This window comes from Capra hircus, chromosome 15 (genome assembly GCF_001704415.2).
Source record: "Capra hircus breed San Clemente chromosome 15, ASM170441v1, whole genome shotgun sequence".
Classification (NCBI taxonomy): Eukaryota; Metazoa; Chordata; class Mammalia; order Artiodactyla; family Bovidae; genus Capra; species Capra hircus.
In genome coordinates this window covers 34,449,377-34,474,747 of record NC_030822.1, presented here as the reverse complement: position 1 = coordinate 34,474,747, position 25,371 = coordinate 34,449,377, and the positions used below count along the sequence as shown (strand labels likewise).

General features: G+C 43.8%; 2 protein-coding genes across 2 annotated transcripts; both read left to right on the top strand.

Moving 5' to 3' along the window:
• Window positions 1,530–4,175, top strand: LOC102171726 (ubiquilin-3). The gene is made up of 2 exons (XM_005689805.3): window positions 1,530–1,589; window positions 1,865–4,175. The coding sequence occupies exon 2, from the start codon at window positions 1,902–1,904 to the stop codon at window positions 3,873–3,875; it is 1,974 nt and encodes a 657-aa protein (XP_005689862.3). The 5' UTR covers window positions 1,530–1,589; window positions 1,865–1,901; the 3' UTR covers window positions 3,876–4,175.
• On the top strand, window positions 23,655–25,371 carry UBQLN3 (ubiquilin 3). Its single transcript, XM_005689899.3, has one exon. It carries the CDS (start codon window positions 23,818–23,820, stop codon window positions 25,369–25,371), a length of 1,554 nt encoding a protein of 517 aa, XP_005689956.2. The 5' UTR covers window positions 23,655–23,817.

Below are 25,371 nucleotides of genomic sequence, written 5' to 3'. Positions count from 1 at the left end.
CCATATTCTTTGAGACAATTATTTCATACCTTTTATGCTCTCCTAAAACTTTCAACAGCCTTTTAATATCTATTCTCAGTCTCAGATGATATTTTCCTTATTCCAGCAAGAAGACAAAAGTGATCAAAAGCGACTTTCACCTTTGTCTGCCACTAATTCAACCAACTATCTTGCATCTATACCTGTATACTCCACCTTGCACCCTGTTTTAATGAGTAAACTGTCCATGATCCTAAATCAAGCTCTTCACTTGGGCATTTGATTCCAATCCCTCTATCTTCTCAACAATTTGCTCTTGCAACTGTTTTCTCTTTCTCCTGCATCACTGTGCTCTTCCTCATTGGATTGTTTCCATTAGAATAAAAGTATATTATAATTGTCTCATCTTAATAAAACAAAAAAACAAAACCAAAAAAGATTTATTCCCCATTTCTGTGCAGCCATCAGCCTTTTTTTCATTTACTCTTATTGGATCCACTTCCTTTTCAATCCATTTACTTTTAAACCCACTCCAATCAGGTTTTCTGACCTCACCACTCTTCCAGACTTGGTCTCATTGTGGCCCTCAGTCTAACTGGTCTCTCTTGTTCAAATGCAGTAGCCAATTCTCACTTGCCTACCAGAATCATTTGACACATTTGTTTACTTTCTCTTTTTTTGAAACTTTGTCCTTTGACTCCTTTCTCTCTCTAGTTTCCTTTTCTGACTTAATGTTTTATTTCTTCTCAATTTCCTTTGCTGAATTCACCCAATCTTTCAGACTTCTAAATATCATACTGTCCATAATTCAGTCTTTTTACCTCTGTCCTTTTACTATATACACACACACACCGCTCCACATACTCTGTTGATGCTGATGAAGTCAGCCTCACAGTGTAGAACTACCGTCTTAACATTTTCATTTGGATATGAAATAGACTGAACTTAATTTTCTATTTAACAACCTTATTTCCTGGTCTTTTTGCCTTAACAAATAGCCAATCCATTCTTTGAATTTTTCTGGGGGATAATAATAATAGGGAAAAAAAAAAGGTAAAATGAAAGTTTATTTCATCTTGAACCTCTCTTTCATACTCTACATCCTACTCATCAGAAAGTCCATATGTTGACTGATATATTGTGGCTAATGTTGAATCAGAGAGGACATAGGAACATAACAATGCCAAGAAGAGCCTCAACTAGCAAGTAGCTGAATTAGGGTCTTCGTGGGGACATAAGGGCTCAAGAAGCCTTTCTTAATTGTCCAACCCCTGTCTGAATATCCACATACCACCTACCAGGTTGTGTGAAAACAGAACACTTGGCTTGAGAAGGAAGGGTCAGCCCAGAACCCTCATTATGAAGAAGGCAATTGAGATAAAGGAAGAAGAAGAGTTGAAGGGTGGGGGGAGATGAAGCCCCCAAGAATCCCAAGTACCTTGGAGAAGTCTCACGAATCCATTGTATGAGGCCATGATGTCAGTGCTGAGGTCACAGAGGTGACCTGGTGGAGTGGGTTCTGGTGTAGAAGGCTTCAGGGGTGGCTGTTCAGCAAGATGAGGGCAGTTTGGAGTCCTATTTAAGAGGAAGGACGGGGCCACGGCTGCTTGGTATGTATTCCCCAAACCAAGTCCTTCAGGCTGCCCTTGCCCTTCATTCATCAACAATCAACCTCTTTCCTAGGGCCTCAGATTCCCCTCCTATGATCATCACCATCTCTCCAACCCCAAATCCTCCTAAGGCATCCTATCTCATGCCCTCAGAGCCCCTTCTATGTGGACTGTCTAGTTCCCCCACCCTGAGACCCCAAATCCTCCCCCTGCTCACCTTTCCTTTCACCACTGCCCAAAAGGATGATTTTGGTCTCCCATCCCCCTCCCCCCAGCTGTGTCCCCACAGACCTGGGCCTCCTGCTGCCCACTATGGCCAAAAGTGGAGAGGCCCTGCCACAGGGCAGCCCAGCGCTGGTCCAGGATCCCCACCTCATCAAGGTGACAGTGAAGACGCCTAAGGACAAGGAGGATTTCTCAGTTATAGACACTTGCACCATCCAGCAGCTGAAGGAAGAGATATCCCAGCGCTTTAAGGCCCACCCTGATCAGCTGATCCTAATCTTCGCTGGCAAAATCCTCAAGGACCCTGACTCACTGGCACAGTGTGGGGTCCGAGATGGCCTCACCGTCCACCTGGTCATCAAGATGCAGCGTCGCACCATGGGCAACGAGTGCCCAGCTGCTTCAGTCCCTACCCCAGCCCCGAGCCCTGGGTCACTCCCTCAGCCAAGCTCCATTTACCCAGTGGATGGGCCACCTACCTTTAGCTTGGGTGTCCTCACAGGCCTCAATGGGCTAAGTCTGACCTCGGGTGATTTCCCTGACCAGCCAAGCTCACTGGTGTGGCAGCACGTATCTGTGCCTGAATTTGTGGCTCAGATCATTGACGACCCCTTCATCCAGGGTCTGCTGTCCAACACAGGCCTGGTGCGCCAGTTGGTTCTTGACAATCCCCGTATGCAGCAACTGATCCAGCACAACCCTGAGATTGGGCACATCCTCAACAATCCTGAAATCATGCGGCAGACACTGGAGTTTCTACGTAACCCTGCCATGATGCAAGAGATGATGCGCAGCCAGGACCGGGCGCTTAGCAACCTGGAGAGCATCCCGGGTGGCTACAATGTGCTCCGAACCATGTATACAGATATTATGGACCCCATGCTTAACGCCGTCCAGGAGCAGTTTGGTGGCAATCCCTTTGCCACCACTAATACTGCTAATGCTACCAGCAGCAGCAGCCAACCCTCAAGGACGGAGAATTGTGACCCTCTCCCCAATCCCTGGACTTCCACATATGCAGGCTCAGCTGGCAGGAGGGGCAGGAGGCCTGGGGACCAGGATATATCTGAACTTAGAAATAGGGTACCCAATATTCTAGGGAATATAGGGCTCTATGACTATCTCCAACAATTGCATGAGACCCCCCAGTCCCTGGGAACCTATCTACAGGGGATGGCATCTACCCTCAGTCCAAGCCAAGAACAACCACCTTCACCACCAGGAAACCAAGTTCCTCCAGCTTCACCCTCATCCCAGGAACCTGAGTCAGGCCAGGCTCTCCCCAAGGAGTCAGTTGCAATCAAGGGAAAGCCCTCCTGCTCAGCCTTCCTGAGGTATCCCACGGAGAGCAGTGCTAGAAAAGATGGAGGTCAAGATGGTGCAGGGAATGGTTCCACTGGCCATAGCACCCACATGCCTGATCTTGTCTCCGGGCTGGGGCCTGCTGCCAATAGGACCCCACTTGCTCCTTCCCCACCTTTGCCCACAGCAGCTACTGCTGGAATCCCTGAGCATGTCTGGCTGCCACCACCGGCTTATCCAAGATCTCTGAGGCCAAACAGCATGAATCAGGCCCCACAGCTGCAGGACGAGATGCGCTGGCAACTGCCGCTGCTGCTGCACCTTCAGGCATCCATGGCGAATCCGCGCGCCACGCACGCCCTGCTGCAGATTGAGCAGGGTCTGCAGATCCTGGCTACTGAGGCCCCTCGCCTCTTCCTCTGGTTCATGCCTTGCCTAACAGGGCTGGGAAGTATGGCGGGAGATACAGAGCCTCGAGAGAGTCCCCTTGTGCCTGAGGATCCTTCGCCTACCCTAGCTCCTGAGGTTCCCTCAGCACAGGGCTCTATGGAGCTGGGCCTCCATTCCACCCCCTTCCTCCAGATGTTGCAAGCCTTGACTGGCTCCAATCCCCAGCAGCCGACGCTCGAGACTCACTTCCGGGTGCAGCTGGAGCAATTGCGGGCCCTGGGCTTCCTGAATCCGGAAGCCAATCTCCAGGCCCTCATTGCCACAGGAGGTGACGTGGATGCTGCTGTGGAGAAGCTGAGGCAGTTGTAGGAGCTTTAGTTGTCCAGACCGTATCTTTCCCTCTGTGCCTTTCCCCGCAAAGCCCCCGTCCCTAACTCCCCTCACCCCAGCCATTCTTGAATGCAGCTGCACTATGAAGCAAATTTACTATGATACTCTTTACTGCAGAGACAATGTTGTTCCAGAGTCAATGAGGAAGAATGAGAGCCAGAGCAGGGTGGGGGTGCTATAAGTGACCCAACCACCCCTGTCACTGTACCATCATGGGGTCACGGTCTGAGTTCTGCTAATGCCTATCGTGAGATGCAATTACATCCAATCTCCAATGTCGTCTGCTGCCTGAGTCTGATTATTTGTGGGCTATGGGAAAAGAGGGACTGTATAGGAGGAAAGGTGGTGATAAGAGCTATCTCTGCATGGATGGGAGGGCTTGGAGGGGAAACTGAAAGGTATGAGGTTAGAAGGAAAAGAGGCACAGGGAACACAGGAGGGTGAGCTGAGAACTGCAGCCTTCCATGTGTCCTTCCAAAGGTTCCCTAGATTTGGTGTCCTGCTGGAGCTGCCACCACATACTCTGGGTTCTTTGGGGCTCTCTGCCCCCAGCCAGACTGAAAAGTGGGCACAGCTTCTTATTTTTATTGTCCCTGAACTCTATCCCATAGTCGGCTCTCCATTTTTGGATTTGATCCTGATTCCTGAGACAGCAATAGAGCAGGAATCAGGCTGAGTTCCAAGATTCCCTGATCTTATCGAGTTTACAAAGCTACTGTTCTTGGTAGCCAGATTTGTAGTTGATTCCACTGCCATGGATCCAGATTTGTCTTTTTTATACTATCGCACTCAGAAATTGATTACCTAACCTGCGCTAGGCATTCTGCTAGGGGTTGGGAATTCAATGTGAATAAAAGAGGCATGATACTGCCTTCATGAATTTATGACTGTAGCTGGAACTGTTCAAACAGTACTCATTATATATAATCACAAGCTATGATAAGTGTTATAAAAGATGGGGATCTGTGACATAGCAAAACAGAGGCTTGATCTACTCTATAGAGACAGGAAGGCTTGTGAGTGTGAACTCTAAGCTAAAAATCTAAAAAAGTGGTAAGAGTTAAGTAGGTAAAGTCTTGAGGGAGGAGGGAAGAGTATTCCAGTAAAAAAGTCGTCATGTACCAAGGCGCTGAGATAGGGTGCGCATAGCACACAGGAGGTGCCTTCAGCCTCTCAGACCCATTTGCACTCAGGGATGCTTCCCAATACCCACATGCATCTGGTGCAGAAGTGTTACAATTCACTTATCAAGTGAGTGAACCATGGCTTCCAGCCCATAAATGTGCCCGTGGGTTCACATGGGTAAATACATCATGGAGTAATGCATTAACACAAAATACATATTCACACTTTCACATGGTCAAACTTTTGTGCGTGTGTCTGAGCATACACACAAAACACAGTCTGTTACAGTTTTATCATAGATGTGCTAAAGAAAAAAAAAAAAAAAAAAGATAACGCTATATTCCTGTCAGGGCTTACCAGGTGGCGCTAGTGGTAAAGAACCCTCCTGCCAATGCAGGAGACAGAGAGGCAGGTTCCATCCCCACATCAGGAGTATGTCCTGGAGGAGGGCGTGGGCGTGGCAAACCACTCCAGTACTCTTGCCTGAAGAATCCTATGGACAGAGGAGCCTGGCAGGCTACAATCCAGAGTGCCTCAAAGAGTTGGACACAACTGAGCGATTTAGCAAGCACACATGCATAATCCAGTCAAGGAAAGAAAAGGGTCTTTGAAAGAGAATATCATTATACTAGACAGTGGCCATGGTGTGTATATGTGTTTAAATGTCAGAGACTCAGTGTTGGGAGTCCTTTTAGGGAGAAACAAAAGCTCTGCCTGGAACCTGGGATACTTGGATCAAGCTGCCTTCACCTGTGAGCTACCATCATGTGCCTTAGAGATAAAATGAGCTTTGAGGGCAACTTTCTCCCATTGTTTTAGGTTTTAATCTCCAGTGGAGCATGAGGCTTCAAGACTCCTTTCTACTCCCTCTTCAGTTCCCATCAGTGAGGTGTTCTTGTCCACATCCAATGAACTGTTGTTTATGGTGGTGCTAGGCGAAAGGCAGAGGAAAGTCTTATTTCTTGTAACTAAGAAGGCTCCGGGCTGCTTTTGACTGCCAGAGTTATACATTGCAATCTCTAATTTCAACCCTGGGAAGTCAGATAGGTCTGAGAAAAAATTCAGGGAGAGAAATGTTGCTTTTATCTGCCTTTCATATGGGCCAAGAAAAGCCTGAAGGTTCATATAACGTAAATTCCAGCTTACCAGAGAAGGCTGTAGGTGGAAATGTGGGTCTAAAAGTTCTCTAGGTAGGGAAGAGAGTTCTCATTTATTGCATTGTTTTCTTTTCCTGAACTATGGAGAGCCCTTTACAGTTGACTGGGTGTTTGGGATCTTTTGCTTGGGCCTCATCAGAGACTGAACTCATCAGCCTATGTTCTGCTCCATGGTGAGTCCAAAGGAAGCAGATTCCTGGGGTGGGGAAGGTCACTGTCCATCCAGCAGCTGATGTAGGAAACATTCAGTAAATTATTGAATAAATGAATGTTGAATGATGAGTGGAGAAGAAATGATAAAGTGGTTGAGGAGCCTAGGTAGATAGGAATCAAATAAACAATCTTAGAGGAACAAGCCTTCTGCTTGGGAAAAATAGTTTTGGAGTTTGAGATAGAGGAGATACCTGCAGGCTGAGGTTACTGAAAGGGCAGGCCTCCAGAGGTGTCACAGTTGCAGTCCCTGCTCTGACTCTCACACTGCATCAGCTGGGCCTTGGAAGGACCCTACCTAAGAGGTGGGGTGGATGGAAAAGAAGCAGACTCATAGTTTTGGTTATACTGGGCCTAGTATAACCTGAATATTCCCAAAGAAAATGTACCCTTTCCTCAGACCAAGAGATTTTCTAGAAGGCCAAAGAGCACTGAAGCTTGAAATGCTGATCTGCATAATAAATAGCCAGCCAGGTAGCTGGACAGCAATTTAAGAGAGAATTATTAAAAACCAGAAAGTGTTTTTATGATTTATGTTTTTTATTATTTGATGATGTTTCCCTAATATCTCTGTTATAAATACATGGGTACATTTTTTTTCTGGATATCTTAGGGTTTTACTACTTACATTTAATTTTAAATAACAATTGATGTTATTGAAGCTTTCCTCTAGCCAGCCACTCTTCCAAGCTCTTTACATCTGAATCCACACAATTAGCTTTTATTCTTAACTTCAGATGAGAAAAACTGAGGCATAAAGAGAGAGGAAGTACATTGCTTAAAATTGTACAGTTCTTGCATAATAGAGCCAGGATTTGAAATTAGACAATGTACTTCCAGAGTCTACAACTTAGCTGCTGCAGTAAATCAAGTTAATTAATGCTTCAATTCTTACCCATGGAAAATGAAAAGGGGCAGGATTTGTGGTATTTGATTGGAATTTTTACACCTCTGACTCCTGCCACTATCTACACTTGATTGAAATATTTTCATTACCATATCCAGCGTATGTGTACATGTGTATTTCTGGCATTAAAAAAAATGAACAGCATGAGAGTCGCGAGATAGCCAGGAATTCAAAATTTCAGATGTTAATCACTCTGAGAAATTGCTCCAAAGAGGTAGGGGGAAGGCAAGTATATAGGTGATTTTGGTTAATGGGTTAATGGCGGATTTGGTGAATGGTACATGCAAATTCAAGAACCTATTTTTACAGAGGGTCTGATAAGGGTTTCTGCTAGTCCTGAGGAGCAGACATCATCATGAAGAAATTTAGTGCTTTTCTAGGTATGAGGAGATGCAAGAACTGGGCTAATTGGCTCCAGAAAACAGTTATGTGAAGACCTGTCCTGCCACTTTTTCCAGAGCACAGAGTGCCTCATTTCTGCTCTCCACCCTGAACTCCCTTCAGGGGCTGTTGAAGGTCAGCAGCAGCACACAGCTTAATCCTTGTAGAGGCAGATGACATGTGCCGATGGCAAGTGTCCATTTGTAGCTATTTATGTTTTTGGGTTTTTTTTTTTTTTTAATTTAATCTGCTAGTTCTACATGAAAGAGTTAAAGTTTAAGCAGGCAGTCCAAGGCCTTTTAAGGAGGAGGTGAACATTCTCACTCATGCTTTCCTAGCTTTGTGCAGCAATATATCTTACCCAAGAACTGGTCTTTTTTTAGCTAAGGTCACACAGCACACTAATGATCACAAAGCACAATGTCTTACTTAGGGAAATACTTTTCTTAGGCTCCATGCTAATGATTATAATTGTAACAACCCTTGCCTGGGAAACTGTTTCTTAAGACTTATACCCCTGATTACACAGCAACAGTATATCTAGCCCAGAAACATTGCCTGGAACCATTCTCCTTGGCTAATCTTGTGCCAAAGTTATCTCAGGATGTATGCCTTGGGAAAGGGTCTGGTGGAACTCTTACAGTCTTGAGGTATTCTTTTTATCTATTCTCAGCAGCTAATTGAAAAGTATATAAGGCCCCGCTTAAACTAGTGAGGCAGGTACTCTCCTGCCTTCTTCTGATGTCTATGTCAGAAGCTTTCTTGGTCCTGTCACTCTAAATAAAAGTTTGCACACAAAGCTCTCAGTGACTGAGACCTGTCTTTGGTCTCAGAGTTATATCTTCTTCGGAGATCACGAATCCAGTGGCATTTTCACAGTTCACCATAGCTATCCTTTTGGGGACCCATCCAGGATCTTCAAGACAAGGTAAGACTACTCAGAGCTGGGACTCTTCCTCTTTCACTGTAAAGTCTCTCCTTTACTAACTCAGAAGCATACGCCCTGTTCTTTTTTTCCCCATCAGTTTTTCCTGGTTTCTCTGACCATTTCATAACTGCTTGGGGAATTAAAGCTACTCACCTAATGTGCCAGATGATAGACTTTCAGGGGACTTGCAATCCATGCTGTTATTGTGTTTTTCTAGCAAGACCCTCATTCCAAGTTTTATAGGACACTGCAGGGAGGAACATATTAGGGAACTAGCTGGAGCTCTAGTTCCAGGGACATCTCTCACCTGAAATTACCATCTTGACACCAGAGACCCAGAGGCAAATTCTCGTCATGGCTATGCCTCCGGACTGTATGGATGGAGACATTACTGGTGAGCATGAGATTCCTGAGGACACAGATCACGGAACCCCAGATTTGGGCAGGTTGGAAATGTAGCAGGCTTCTTCCCTTGGTAGCACTAGCTCTTAGAGGACCACAGAAAGCTCTCCAGCGGCTCTTGTCTCAACTCCCTAGGTATTCTTTTTGTACAATCTGTTGGACAGGAATAGAAAGATTGGCCTTGACACTTCATAAATATGAAAGATTATTTTTTCCTCACAGACTGGCCCTCCATCACCCCGTTTGTTATCACATAGACTCACGTGGCAGCTCTCAGAAGGGACATCTTGGGTTTTCTCTTCGTCCCTTTGTGACTCCCTTTTTGGCTTACAACTTCGTCTGTGGTCAGGAATATGCTCAAAGATGTGCACAGGCACATAAAAGGCGGATGTTTCCCCTCGTGGTCTTAGCTTGGGAGACATTCCAGAAGGCTACTCTGTTCTACCCCGGGTGGCACCAGAAGAAAAGGGGAAATCAAGGCAAGGTTTTAATGGTGAGAAACTGGACATCACTCTGGGATGCCGTCAGGTCTGCCCCTGGTGCATCTCCACCCCTCCTCAGTGGTAGAACAAGGAGAGATGACAGTGAGACACCTGTGTCAGTAAGAGACAGGTTAACTTTGGCCAGGGAAGGAAGCTTAGGTGGAAGACCTGTCTCCACACCCATCTACAGCAGGGAGGGACACTTCTGGTAGAAAAAAGCCACCGAATTGGGCACCGCTTTTTTCTCTCGTACCAATGGGAGCTAACAGTTCCAGAACCACCCCTTTGAATTGTATCTTAGAAAAACTGGAATAAGTTTGATCCCCGGAGCCTAAAAAGTCCCTTATATACAGGATTTCTTTGCTATAAGAGAAGATCTCACCTGCCCAGAGAGACAATCCCTGCTGGTACAACATCTCATCAGTCAGTCTACCCGTCATCAGAGCCAACTTTAACACTCTCTGGTTTAAACATTTTAGATATGAAATTATGACCACAAAAAGGAAGGATGACATTTTTGACATTGAATGGCCATGATATTCTTTAGCCTCTGGAGAAAACTGGTTAAAATGAAATCTTTTTGAAATTGCAAAGCTGATTCTTTTTGCACGTGCAATTAGGAAAAAGCTGGCTTATTAAAATAATTTTTCTGAAGCTCCAATCCTGCCTGAGAAACAGAAACCTACCTGGGAAAAAACCTGACATTACCTCTTATCATGTCCTTGAGATACACAGCCCACTCTGTCTGGGACTCCTGCCATGATCAAATTGGTAGAACTTAAAGCCAATGGGAGAAAAAGAGGGGGTGTGTGTGCAAAGAGACATTTTAAATTTCAAGCAGAAAATTGTGAGGTCTCTGTCCAGATTTATGCGTCTTCACGTATCTCCATCCTTGAACAAAATTGCTAAAGGTTAATTATCAGTGAGCTGCATTTAATTGGCCTAAAGAGAAGAGCTTAGAAAGCAAACAGTTCTAAATTCAAGAAAATTAAACAAAATGAATTTCAGTCTTGTATAAACTGGGAAATATTCGCTACTGAATTGATACCTGGTATTGATGTCTGTTTGTTGATCTAATTAACACAGACATTGTGAAGATACTTTTAAAATGACATAACTTTGGGTGATTTATATTTACCAAGCTACAAAATGATGATATAAAGTACTGTTCAAGGTTGCTAAAGGAAAGTAAGATGTGTGTTTTTAATAAAAAGATATAATAAATGGAATTACATTCTATTAAGGAAAAAGAAAGTAAGTCTAAACCTACAGGTGACTCATCTCTAAAACTGGCAAAGGATGTGATAAGTGCAGAAAGTATAAAATAAAAGGTTTGTGACAAGTGGAAGAGAGTTTTGTGCATGGTGCATGTTTCTTAAGACGTTAACCTGAGCTTTGAACTCTTGTATTGTTACTTTGACTAAGTATTGCTTAGTCAACTATTGCTTCGCAGTGAATGTAAGCTGGGATTTGGTTTTCTCTCCCTGTTAAAAGAACAAAGTTTTCTTGGAATATGGCTTTTGATAACAGACTATGTCACACATGGAAAAAACTCACTCTGCTTCTACAAAAATTAACCCCTCATCAGGGAGCTTAAAATGGATAAACAATGGCTATAAACCAAATAGCTGGGGCTATGGGAAATCCAAGATGGCCGCTTGGCTTTTCCCAGCTCCCTGAAACACTCACTTTTATTTGATAAGAAAAAGCCTTTCCTGGCTTCAGGGTTAATGTCCCACAATGGAGAAGACATGGTTAAAATGTGTTTTCTGTAATCTCCAGTGATTGGAGCACCCAGTTTGCTGGACAAGTCATACTGATATTGGCAAAAAAAGCTTCACAATTTGGGAGACTACCGCTTTCACTGGCATCCTCTGTCTTTGGGTAAGGATGGCAGAACAAAGGGATCAGTTGCATGAGATTAAATAGACTGCTAAATATGATTGCAAGTTTCATGATTTTTTGTCTGACATATCGCTGGCTTCTAATCTTTGTTTTCATATATAAAGAAATTCTTCTCAAGTCACTGATGTCTTAAAACAGTTTAGTGATTTACACCTGTGGGTAAAATTAGAATATTTTTCTTTTCTCTCTGCCTTGTCTCTCTAGAAATTGAGACACTTGGGTTCTCAACAGCCTCATCAAGGTAAAAAAGACTGTCTCCTGACATATACAGAAATCTCAAAGTATACTGGGGACCTCTAAAAGAAAAATCCACCCAACTGATGTCAGGCCAATAGCATCTATTATGTTTCACTGCATATTAAGTTCTAGTTTTATGAATTAAGGACTGCATTTACTAAGATTCACTTCTGAGTTTCTTGTGGTTCTCTTGCTAAGAGATTTAATTCAGTTATTAAAAATGACATTCTGAGTTTGTTTCTAAAGCTTATTTCAGTAACCAGTCTTTGAATAAAGGTCAGATGCTCCAGGATCTAACAGCAGGCTATAGTCATTTAACAAACTTAAATCGGATGACCTGGAGATGTCACTAGCCTATACCTGAGTTCTTGACTAAGTCCTTACTCATGATTTTACTATTGCTACTAATATATTGTTTTCTATACTGCTTATTTCAACATGTTGTCCCTTACATTATCAATATGTGACTGAGCCACTGGCATAAAGATGGTATATAGTCCGTATGAAATCCACAGCTATAATGGTGTGACTCTGTATATGAGAAGAAACAACAAGAGGGAATATTTTCCTGGACCAAGGGACTAGTGAGACAGGAGCTGTCCAGAGACTTTTGCTAGTCACAGGGCCTAGTCCAGTAACAGGACATTGAGAGGCCTATCGGTGAAATCTGTGATAGACTTGAGAACAAGCCTTCCCAGCACTGTAGGACAAGATGGTCATGAAATGCCCCCCAACCATGGTCAAACTCATGGCCATAAAGGGGCCCTGTGACTGGAAACTGGCGCTTGCCATTTGCCTCTACAAAGATTAATCATGGACGCTATAGCTGCTGACCATCAACATCCCCTGAAAGGAGTTCAGGGTGAAAATCAGAGATTAGGCACTCGCTCTGTGTTCTGAAAAAAAAAAAAAAAAAAAAAAAAAAAAGGACAAAACAGGCCTTTGCATGATAGTTAAGTATTTTCAGGTAAAGATTTTCTTGAACCCAAATTCTTGCATCTTCTTATTCTTAGAAAAACACTAAAATTGTTGATGGTGACAGCTACTTTGGCTTATACATTAATACCACAATAAGAGGCTAAAGCTTGCTTGGACAGACTTAGACAACTGGCTACCTGGCTATGCTAAGTCACTTCAGTTGTGTCCGACTCTGTGTGACCCCATAGACAGCAGCCCACCAGGCTCCCCCGTCCCTGAGATTCTCCAGGCAAGAGTACTAGAGTGGGTTGCCATTTCCTTCTCCAAAGCATGAAAGTGAAAAGTGAAAGGGAAGTCACTCAACCGTGTCTGACCCTCAGCAACTCCATGGACTGCAGCCTTCCAGGCTCCTCCATCCAGGGGTTTTCCAGGCAAGTGTACTGGAGTGGGGTGCCATTGCCTTCTCCGGTTACCTGGCTATAAGTCTCTTTAAAACAGCTGTGTATGTTGTGGTTCAGATTAATTCTCCTAAAAAGAAATGGTAAGATTTATTTTGTCTGTTAAGGCTCAGGTTGTCACTCTCTCAACTACTAACTGAATTTGTTATACCTATATTCAAAATGTATATGAACATGCCAGATGGCTTCATTCTTATAAACAGGGCAGCCCAAGTGTTGACTGACTGTATCTAGACCAAGATCAAAGTTACTAGCAAATGTAACCTGATTCCTATTCTTGCTTGGACTGCTGATTACAATAGTTCTTTTACTGATTTTTGGTCTCTGCCTTTTAATCTACTTGTCTAGTTTGTTCCTTCTAAAGGATACAATGTCTTCAAAGACAAAGTAATGGTGATGCAGAGATTCTGGTCACTCTTCAAAATGGACTACGTTGATGTTCCACTCTGGTCGCAGATGCCATCATGGTTTACAAGCTCTCCTTGGTGGAAAACTATCTTGAGTGTAGTAATTGTAATTATCTTATTCTTGTTGTTTGCTCCTTATATCTGTAACTGTATAATGAATTTTGTATCTAAGCAGCATGAAGTACTTAAGTTACAAATGATTATTCAAGCTCCTATGATTGTCACAGACTCCTCCAGCTATTACTTGGGGATCCTGGATCAGAGATCCTCAATATAAGGGTAAGGAGAATGTGCTGCCTCAACAATTTATTGTCTGTGCCCCTTACCAGCAGGAAGAAGTTATAGAATGATTTCTCTGCCCCTTTCCCTGGCAACCATATTCTCCTAAATAAAAAAATGGGGGATGAAAGAGCTAAAGCTTAGCCAGGTGGTCCAAGGTCCTTTAAGGAGGAGGTGAACATTCTCAAGATTTCTCAAGAGGCAGGTCAGGTGGTCTGGTATTCCCATTTCTCTCAGAATTTTCCACAGTTTATTGTGATCCACACAGTCAAAGGCTTTGGCATAGTCAATAAAGCAGAAATAGATGTTTTTCTGGAACTCTCTTGCTTTTTGCATGATCCAGAGGATGTTGGCAATTTGATCTCTGGTTCCTCTGCCTTTTCTAAAACCAGCTTGAACATCAGGAAGTTCACAGTTCATGCATTGCTGAAGCCTGGCTTGGAGAATTTTGAGCATTACTCAGGAAGCAACAGTTAGAACTGGACATGGAACAACAGACTGGTTCCAAATAGGAAAAGGAGTACATCAAGGCTGTACATTGTCACCTTGCTTATTTAACTTATATGCAGAGTACATCATGAGAAACGCTGGACTGGAAGAAACACAAGCTGGAATCAAGATTGCAGGGAGAAATATCAAGAACCTCAGATATGCAGGGAGAAGGCGATGGCACCCCACTCCAGTACTCTTGCCTGGAAAATCCCATGGACAGAGGAGCCTGGTAGGATGCGGTCCATGGGGTCGCAAAGAGTCGGACACGACTGAGCGACTTCCCTTTCACTTTTCACTTTCATGCATTGGAGAAGGAAATGATGACCCACTCCAGTGTTCTTGCCTGGAGAATCCCAGGGACGGGGGAGCCTGGTGGGCTGCCGTCTATGGGGTCACACAGAGTCGGACACGACTGAAGTGACTTAGCAGCAGCAGATATGCAGATGACACCACCCTTTTGGCAGAAAGTGAAGAGGAACTAAAAAGCCTCTTGATGAAAGTAAAAGAGGAGAGTGAAAAAGTTGCCTTAAAGCTCAACATTCAGAAAACGAAGATCATGGCATCTGGTCCCATCACTTCATGGGAAATAGATGGGGAAACAGTGGAAACAGTGTCAGACTTTATTTTGGGGGGTTCCAAAATCACTGTGGATGGTGACTAAAGCCATGAAATTAAAAGATGCTTACTCCTTGGAAGAAAAGTTATGAGCAACCTAGATAGCATATTCAAAAGCAGAGACATTGCTTTGCCGACTAAGGTCCGTCTAGTCAAGGCTATGGTTTTTCCAGTAATCATGTATGGATGTGAGAATTGGACTGTGAAGAAAGCTGAGCACTGAAGAATTGATGCTTTTGAACTGTGGTGTTGGAGAAAACTCTTGAGAGTCCCTTGGACTGCAAGGAGATCCAACCAGTCCATTCTGGAGGAGATCAGCCCTGGGATTTCTTTGGAAGGAATGATGCTAAAGCTGAAATCCAGTACTTTGGCCACCTCATGTGAAGAGTTGACTCATTGGAAAAGACTCTGATGCTGGGAGGGATTGGGGGCAGGAGAAGAAGGGGATAACACAGAGGATGAGATGGCTGGATGGCATCACTTACTCAACGGGCGTGAGTCTGCGTGAACTCTGGGAGTTGATGATGGACAGGGAGGCCTGGTGTGCTGCGATTCATGGGGTCGCAAAGAGTCGGACAGGACTGAGCCACTGAACTGAACTGAACTGAACATTCTCACTCATGCTTTCCTTAAGCCTTGTGCAACAATATATCTTACCCAAGAGCTGGCCTTTGTTTCCCAGTGATCACACAGCACAACCTCTTACTCATGGAAATGCTTTTCTTAGGCTCCATGCTAATGATTATAATTGTAACAAACCTTGTCTGGGAACCTGTTTCTCAAGACTTGTACCCTTGATTACATAGCCACAGTATATCTCACCCAGAGATGTTGTCCAGAACCATCTCCCTGGCTAATCTTGTGCCAAAGTTATTTCAGGATGTATGCCTTGGAAAAGGTTCTGGTGGAGCTTGTACAATCTTGAAATATTCTTTTTATCTATTCTCAGCAGCTAGTTGAAAAGTATAGACCTTAAATTAGTGAGGCAGGTACTCTCCTATCCCCTTCTGATGTCTATGTCAGAAGCTTTCTTGGTCCTGTCACTCTAAATAAAATTTTGCGCACAAAGCTCTCAGTGACTGAGACCTGTCTTTGGTCTTGGAGTTAAATCTTCTCCTTCGGAGACCATGGATCCAGTGGCACTGTTCACCATTCACCATAAGCTATCACAGACTTCAGTTTTAATTTTGAAATATTTAGTGACAAAATACTCAATGCTTAAATCATTATTCCTTTGCATAATGCCATTGTCCAATTTTATTTTTTAAATATACTCTATATTCCATATAAGACCAAAGGAGACCTTCACTGGCTTTTAATTATGTATGAATATATGAATATTAGAGAAGAATTGAGGGATTTGCAATAGACAATCTTTCCTTTTAAAATAAAGACTGTTTCCATTCAAGATTCACTTGTTTCTCTTTAAAGAACTGTAATTTCTTCACATAAGTCTAGCTTCAGTTTAAGCACTACATATTTGCAGTCTATTTCCAGAACGGATATTGCTGTGGTGAAACTACTATGTCACCAGTACACTATGAATTATTATTTTAGTTTGATTCTTGTGCAAACAATGCATTAGTGAAAAATAAAATTTCTACTCTTCTAATAATTAAACCTCTTTACTAGATCCATGACTTGTTTCCTCAGTTTAAAAGAAATATATATATGATAGAATATATTATGCATAATGTATATGCATAGTAGATAATACAGATAAGTAAAATAAGAATATGAAAGTCAGCAATAATTCCACTATCCAGATAACACTGCTAACACCATGATGGTTGTCTTTCCACATATTTTACAAAATTGTGATTATATTGTGCATAATAATCTGCCTTTCCAACATGACACTATGTCATGAAATTTCTTTGCAAGTTATTAAGTATCCTTTTGGAATTCATAAGTTTAATAAATACTTCCTAAACATTTCATATATGCCAAGAGTAGTAGAAATACAATAGTGAACAAGATGTGTTTTCTGCTTTAAGGAGCTTACAATATAGCAGGGATAACAGACCTCCCTAGAAAAAAGGAAGAGAGAAATAAAAGTAATACCTAACACAGCACTCACTGAGAACTAGGCACTTTTCTGTAAACTTTTATTTTATTTTTTATTTTTAATTGGAGATAGTTGCTTTACAGTGTTGTGTTGCTTTCTTATATAGGCTTTATGCCTATTTACCCATTTAACTCCTACAGCGCTATAAAGCAGGTGTTATTTCTAGACCTATTTGACGGATGAGTAAAGCAAGGAATAGTTATGTGGGATTAGTCCAAAGTTGCACAGCTAGTAAATGATGGGGCTGCAGCCAGGATCTGGGTCAGTGTTTCTAGAGAAAACACCTTTTATTTCTATTCTATATCAATTTCTACTGAATAAATAATTATTAAATAACAAGTAAAATTCATTTCATGAAGGGAATAAACAAGGCATATTGTTAGTGTATATAAGGGGGAAGGGATATATTTTTAGAAGAGTGGTCAAAGCGTATCTCTTTGGTGGAAGTATTTATGCAGAGACTTGAAAGAAGCCAGATATTCAGAGAGCTGGGAGAAGAAGTTTCAGGCAGAGGGGAAACTATAAAAGAGTTCCCTGAGTTTGGTTAGAGCCTGATACACCTGAAGAAAAAGGAAAGAAAGCCAGGTGTCCAGAGTAGAGAGAATGAGAAGGAAAGTGTTTCCAGGTGACATGAGAAACAGGTGAGTGCAGAATTCGCCAGGGCTTTGTTTCGCGTGTGGATTTTACTCTCGTCTTATGTGGCACATGACTGAGAGGGTGGCTGGGGTGGCAGGGGGGTCAAGGCAGCAGACTCCTGTAGTCATTCAGCTGGGAGATGGTATTGGCTTAGGTTAGGTTCTCCACAAGGGCAGATGGCAAGAAGTGAACAACTCAAAACATGTTTTGGAGACTGAATTTATAATGCTTTCTGATCAGATGGGGACAGCTTCCCTGGCGGCCCAGTCAGTAAAGAATCCGCCTGCATTGGGTGACCTGGGTTCAGTCCTTGGGTTGGAAAGATCCCCTGGAGGAGGGCTTGACAACCCATTCCAGTATTCTCGCCTGGAGAATCCCCATAGGCAGAGGAGCCTGGTGGGCTACAGTCCATGAGGTCACAAAGATTCAGACACAACTTCAAGACTAAGTACACCCAGCACAATAGTAATTAAACACCCTCTCTATGCTGGAGTCCTGTCCTGTGTCTCGGTGATAAGAGGTGTTCTAGATCACAAAACCCTGCCTTCATAAAGCCAACAGAGAGGGGACAGTCACCAAGAAATCCATATAATTTAAGCACAGGGAGATCCTAAGAAGAAACACGGGGTAAAGAGGAAAACTGACAATGAACTGTTCTAGGGTCTAATCAGGGAGACCATCACCCAAGAGAGCATTTAAGCAGAGATGTGAGTTAGCCAAAGCAAGAGCTCCCAGGGAATAGAGTTAATAATTAGAAAGCCAGCAGGAACAAAAATACAGGAAGTCTCCTGTGACTGGAGAAGGGTGCTCAAGGGGTGGGGTCAAGTTTCATCCACCTCATTAAAACTGATTCAAATGTATCTTTTTAATGGCTGAGTAATATTCCATTGTGTATATGTACCATAGCTTTCTTATCCATTCATCTGCTGATGGACATCTAGGTTGCTTCCATGTCCTGGCTATTGTAAACAGTGCTGTGATGAACATTGGGGTACACGTGTCTATATTTTTAAAAGATCACAGTGGCTACTTGTTCTGTCAGCCCAAACAGTTTTTTTCTTTTACTTTTTTAGTAACGCAAGTACCTAATTGGGGCTTGGCTGCCCAGTCATCCAAATCAAAGAGACGTCCCATTTCAAATAGGGCTATTTCCCCCAAAACACATTGTTAGCCACAGGACTACGTAAAAGGCCAGGGTACATGCTCTCTGATATTCCTTTGTTTTAGAGGTCATGGCTGATTTTTGTAACTGATCATTTGTGCCACTTATCTTTTCTCTTCTCATTATTTAAATTTTTCTTAAGTTTTAAATCCAATAGTGAGCCCATTATGGCTGATTCATGTTGTTGTATGGCAAAAACAAACACAAACTTGTAAAGCAATTATCCTATAATTAAAAACCAACAACAACAGAAAGTGAGCCCATGAAACCCTCTGTGCCCACCCTTGAGCCTAATAAAAGAAAAGCCCCATATACATTTGCTCTCTCTCTACCAATGACCTTGTTTTATGGTCCCAAGTGTGCACATAACCTGCAGGACTTGTAAGAAACTTTGTCTCTTTCAAAGTTCCCTGATGGCTATTGCTGAGGGCTTCTTGCAATCACAATAAGAATCACAAGGCCAAGCCCAGCCTCAACATCAGTGATAGACTGAGACTAGCACAAAACACTGCTATTGGAATTAGTAAAAATGGACCAAGAAAGAAAATAGGGAAACCAGCCAGGAGGCTATGCTATTGCAGTATGGGAAGTATTAAGGTGAACAGATTCAGAATATACTTGAAAGAAAAACTCATAGTACTTGCTGATACGTAGCAATGTGAAAAGAAAGAAACTGAAGGTGATTCCTGGATCTGGATGAATGAAAATTTTACTAGAAGAACAAAGAGAACTTGAGCAAATGGCAAGTTTGAGATCCTCTTCTGAAATAAACTGTCTTGGTTGTAAAGTTAATTGACATGGCAGAGACTGGGAAAAACAGGTTTGTGGAGAGAAAGTTAAGGCTATGTATTATTACTAAGTATTAGAAAGTCAAGGCTATTCATTGCTATGTATTATTCCCCTTACTGTGACAGCAAAGAATTCCAATATAGACCAGCTCCAGATTCATCTCATTGGAGAATAAAATTTGCCACCCCAAAATGTGTCTTTAACACAAGAATTAATTTAGGCTGATTATTTTTAAGAGACATAAGACTCAGGAAATTTTTCTTGTTACCTCCTGCTCAATTGCCCAAAATAATTTAGATAAAGGGCCTGCTCCAGGAAGAAGAACTAACAGCATAAACAACTAAAGAATAATATGAACTAGGTGTGGTAAACTGGGGGAAACTTAGCAAGTCCTATTTGATCAAAACACCCACCTTGAGACACAAGTGTGTAACTGAACTGGGGAAGGCTATCAGCTTGAGTAGGAGATATTTAGGCACTGAAAATGGAGCCTGTAGAAGAGAAAGGAAGAAGAAGGACAGTTCACCTAAAGAGTATGAGGGAAAAAACTCTCTGGAACCATGTGATGCACAAATGTGATTCTGGACAATTGTTACCTGGCATGTTCTTCAACCTCAGATACACATTAATGTACTAGCTATGGAGTACGCCAAGGCTGTATATTGTCACTCTGCTTATTTAACTTATATGCAGAGTACATCATGAGAAACGCTGGGCTGGAAGAAGCACAAGCTGAAATCAAGATTGCCGGGAGAAATATCAAGAACCTCAGATATGCAGATGACCCCAACCTTATGGCAGAAAGTGAAGAGGAACTAAAAAGCCTCTTGATGAAAGTGAAAGTGGAGAGTAGAAAAGTTGGCTTAAAGCTCAACATTCAGAAAATTAAGATCATGGCATCTGGTCCCATCACTTCATGGGAAATAGATGGGGAAACAGTGGAAACAGTGTCAGACTTTATTTTTTGGGGCTCCAAAATCACTGCAAATGGTGATTGCAGCCATGAAATTAAAAGACACTTACTCCCTGGAAGGAAAATTATGACCAACCTAGATAGCATATTGAAAAAGGGACATTACTTTGCCAACAAAGGTCCGTCTAGTCAAGGCTATGGTTTTTCCAGTGATCATGTATGGATGTGCGAGTTGGACTGTGAAGAAAGCTGAGCGCTGAAGAATTGATACTTTTGAACTGTGGTGTTGGAGAAGACTCTTGAGAGTCCCTTGGACTGCAAGGAGATCCAACCAGTACATTCTGAAGGAGATCAGCCCTGGGATTTCTTTGGAAAGAATGATGCTAAAGCTGAAACTCCAGTACTCTGGCCACCTCATGTGAAGAGTTGACTCATTGGAAAAGACTCTGATGCTGGGAGGGATTGGGGGCAGGAGGAGAAGGGGACGACAGAGGATGAGACGGCTGGATGGCATCTCTGACTCAATGGACATGAGTTTGAATGAACTCTGGGAGTTGGTGATGGACAGGGAGGCCTGGTGTGCTGCAATTCATGGGGTCACAAAGAGTCAGACACGACTGAGTAACTGAACTGAACTGAACTGAATGTTAGCTAAGGAAAAGCCAGAAACATTAGCTTGAATATCTGATTCTGCTGAGGGCAATCCAAATGGAATCCCCAATGGGAACTGGGTTTGGTACTAATATTTATATAATAGAAATTTTCTTAAGGCCTGGACATTACCAGAGGAGGCCCACTAAGCTGTTGCTTCCAGCCAGCCGTAAGGATCACTCTGTAAAATTTATTGGGACTGAAAATCTTTTTCAAAATTGCAACTTATCATAGGCTTGATATGGGTTGGACTTGGAAAACATTCATTCACACCAACTGAATTTTAAGAATACATCTTAATATATTATAAGCAATGTAGTTTTAGGAGGATCTAGGTGTTCATGTTGCCCACATCTAACAATCTTCTAGAGATGGGAGTTTAGGCGACCAAATCCTACCTTTGTAGTCCTTTGAAACTCTAGAATCAGAAAAAAATAGTCAAGTATATAATGGAAAAAGCCTCAGACAGCTTGATGTAGCCATCTTCACAGTGAAAAAACATAATTTTTGCAGGTATTAGACAGAATTTACTCTTGGGGCTCACCTGACTGGAGCAGTCAAAGCAGTGCCTTAGACAGTTACTGTTACCTGCTTTTATAGCTGAAATATGTACCCTCCCTAGGAACAATTCTATTTGTCATATATACCTCAAATGACATAACTGTTAAGTCAAAGAGGAAGATCCATCCAGTCCATCCTAAAGGAAACCAGTCCTGAATATTCATCGGAAGGACTGATGTTGAAGCTGAAACTCCAATACTTTGGCCACCTGATGCGAAAAACTGACTCATTGAAAAGACCCTGATGCTGGGAAAGATTGAAGGCAGGAGGAGAAGGGGACGACAGAGGATGAGATGGTTGGATGGCGTCACCGACTCAATGGACATGAGTTTGAGTGAACTCTGGGAGTTGGTGATGGACAAGGAAGCCTGGTGTGCTGCAGTCCATGGGGTCACAAAGAGTCAGGCACGACTGAGTGACTGAATTGAACTGAACTGAAGTCAAAAAGACAGTAAGTCAAATCATTACTTTTTCATTAATTTCTCTTGTTTTAGCTCTGACCCTCTGGGAGTTGAGATCATAGAATAACTGCATTTCCAAGTTCTTTGCAAACATTATGCCGTCTCACTTAAAACCATGTATAACAGATGGGTTACCCAGTCTGGGGAGCCTCAGAGTTGAAAGCTACCTCAAGACCCCTGTGAGGCTGGGTAGATTAATTACTCATATTTTGAGTCTCTTCATATAGAAATAGAAACTTTATGCCTGACTAGGGCATAGGTAGTATATAGTGACTGTGCGCACGCATGCTCAGTCTTGTCCAGCTCTTTACAACCCATGTACTATGTAGCCCACCAAGCTCCTCTGTCCAGGGGATTTCCCAGGCAAGAACAGTGGTTTGTGAGTTGTCATTTCCTATTCCAGGATATCTTCCTGACCCAGGGTCTGAAGCCGTGTCTCTTTGGTCTCCAGTATTGGCAGGTGGATTCTTTACTACTGTGCTACCTGAAAGCCCTAGTACAAGATAGGTGACTAAAATTGGCACTTCCTTAGCTAGTTAAAAAACGCTTACTCCTTGGAAGAAAAGTTATGACCAACCTAGATAGCATATTCAAAAGCAGAGATATTACTTTGCCAACAAGTGTCCGTCTAGTCAAGGCTATGGTTTTTCCAGTGATCGTGTATGGATGTAAGAGTTGGAGTGTGAAGAAGGCTGAGTGCCGAAGAATTGATGCTTTTGAACTGTGGTGTTGGAGAAGACTCCTGAGTGTCCCTTGGACTGCAAGGAGATCCAACCAGTCCATTCTGAAGGAGATCAGCTCTGGGATTTCTTTGGAAGGAATTATGCTAAGGCTGAAACTCCAGTACTTTGGCTACCTCATGCGAAGAGTTGACTCATTGGAGAAGTCTGTGATGCAAGGAGGGATTGGGAGCAGGAGGAGAAGGGGACGACAGAAGATGAGATGGCTGGATGGCATCATGGACTCGATAGACGTGAGTCTGAGTGAACTCCGGGAGCTGGTGATGGACAGGGAGGCCTGGTGTGGTGTAATTCATGGAGTCGCAAAGAGTCGGACACAACTGAGTGACTGAAATGAACTGAACTGAACTGAAGCTAGTTATTAGACTAGAACATTTTTGGTTGAGCTTTATTCATCTATCAAACTCCAGGTGGTATGATTTTCAATAGTGAGATAGATTGGCACAAAACATGTTTTTAGACGTGCTGCATGCTAAGCCGCTTCATTTGTGTTTGACTCTTTCCAACCCTATGGACTTAGCCCTCCAGGCTTTTCGGTCCATGGGATTTTTCCAGGCAAGAATACTGGAGTGGGTTGCCATTTCCTCCTCCAGGGAATCTTCCCAACCCAGGGATTGAATGCACACCTCTTATATCTTCTGCATTGGCAGGAAGGTTCTTTACCACTTCTGCCACCTCGGAAGTCCTGTTTTTAGACAAGAACATTTAAATTTTTTCTACTGTTTTTTAAATTAAATCTGATAGAAAGCCAACTTTAGACAGGTGGTAGAGACTACTGCCCTTCCCCCATTCAGGTCTACCTCTCAACTGTGACCTCATCACTGACATCATCTCCCCTGAGGCTGGCTCCGGAGAGGGCAGCTGCTACCCCACGGGAGCCGGGTGGCTCCAGGACTACACTTGGAGGTGGTCTCCACAGGACTTGGGTGAGAGGACATCACGGAACACCTACTGGTCCCTGTGCTCAGGTGTGTTCAGTGCTACATCTAGATTTCTTAAGGTCCTCAGGGGGCCCTAAACTCTGCTCTTGAGGAAATATGTCACGGGCTAGGGAAGAAGCAGGGGACAGTCAGCTGGTGTCTGGTCGGGAGCCACCATCACGCATCATCAGAGTGTCTGTCAAGACCCCACAAGACAGCCAGGAATTTATGTTGGCAGAAAATAGCAGCATCCACCACTTTAAGAAGCAGATCTCCAAACGTTTTCACTGTGATACTGACAGACTGGTGCTCATCTTCACTGGAAAGATCCTCCGGGATCAAGACATACTGAGCCAGCGAGGCGTCCTTGATGGCACCACGGTCCACCTGGTGGTGAGGAGCCGTGGGAAAGGCATTCTGCCCAGTCCCAGCACTCTGCCCAGCCCTGCTGGCCACTGCACCCATCGTCCAGATCCATCCACCTCAGAGAGTGCTAGGATGCTAGGCAGGCTGGGCCAGCTGGCCCGGACCTCTCCTGAATTAGCCGACTTCTTTGGCCAGCTGGCTCAACTCCTCATGGTTGTGCCTGAGCCCACGGGGCCATCATTAGAAGACCCTGTGGTTCAAGGTCTGGCAAGTGAGAAACCAGCCAATGCCAGCTATGTTCCTGAATCCTCAAGGCCAGTACCGAAACCTGAGCCAGCTCTTAAGGCTCTGGAAAACTTGCAGAACCCGGCCCGGCAACAGGAACTCCTGCAGGTGGACAAGCGGGGGCTGGAAGCCTTGAAGGCAGTGCCAGGTGGTGACAATGCTATGCGTCCGGTCTTCTCTGATATCCAGCATCTCATGCTGTCCACTCTGGCCCCTCTGGTTGCCTCCAAAGGCCACAACCCAGATTCAGAGCCTTGCAGAAGGGGCATCAATCCTCACAGTTGTACTAACATCACCACCACGGCACCCACAGTCTCCACACCTGCCAGGCCATTGGCACAGGAAGTCAGTGCAGGAGTAGCTGCTCAAGCCAGGGATGTAAATTCAAACCAGGCCAGTGCAGTTTGTAGGACTGGACTATCAGACTTAGGCCAGAATCTTCCCTCCCAGGAGAGCCAGCAACCCATTGGGAAAGCCACTCCAGCAAGTCAGCTGAGACCATCACCCTCTGTCTTGCGCAGAGCCTTACATGTCCTGCAGCAGAATCCAGCTCTGCTACACCAGCTGGCAACAGGCAGCCCCCTGCGACATCATATGCCACTCCTTCCCATACTCACCAACCCACGGGCACTGCAGGCATTGATCCAGATAGAAAAGGGCCTGCAGATACTGTCCAGGGAGGTACCTGGGTTGGAACCATGTTTATGGTGTCCAGTTAGACCACATGGGGCCAGAGGAGTTTCTGAAACCAGGGGCAGAGGACAGGGTCACAGAGCAGACGCTGTGCAGCCCACCCTGGCTGTTCTGCAGCTCCTCCACGCTCTGGCCAGTGCCTGCCCGCAGTCTACCCAGTCCTCATCGTCCTCGTGTCCCCTCGCTGAAGACCGCTGCCAGCAAGAGCTGGAGCATCTGAAGGCCATGGGCTTTGCTAATCGCGATGCCAATCTTCAGGCCCTCATGGCCACAGGAGGAGACATTCATGCTGCCATTGAGAGGCTTCTGGGAATACCAGAGGCCTAG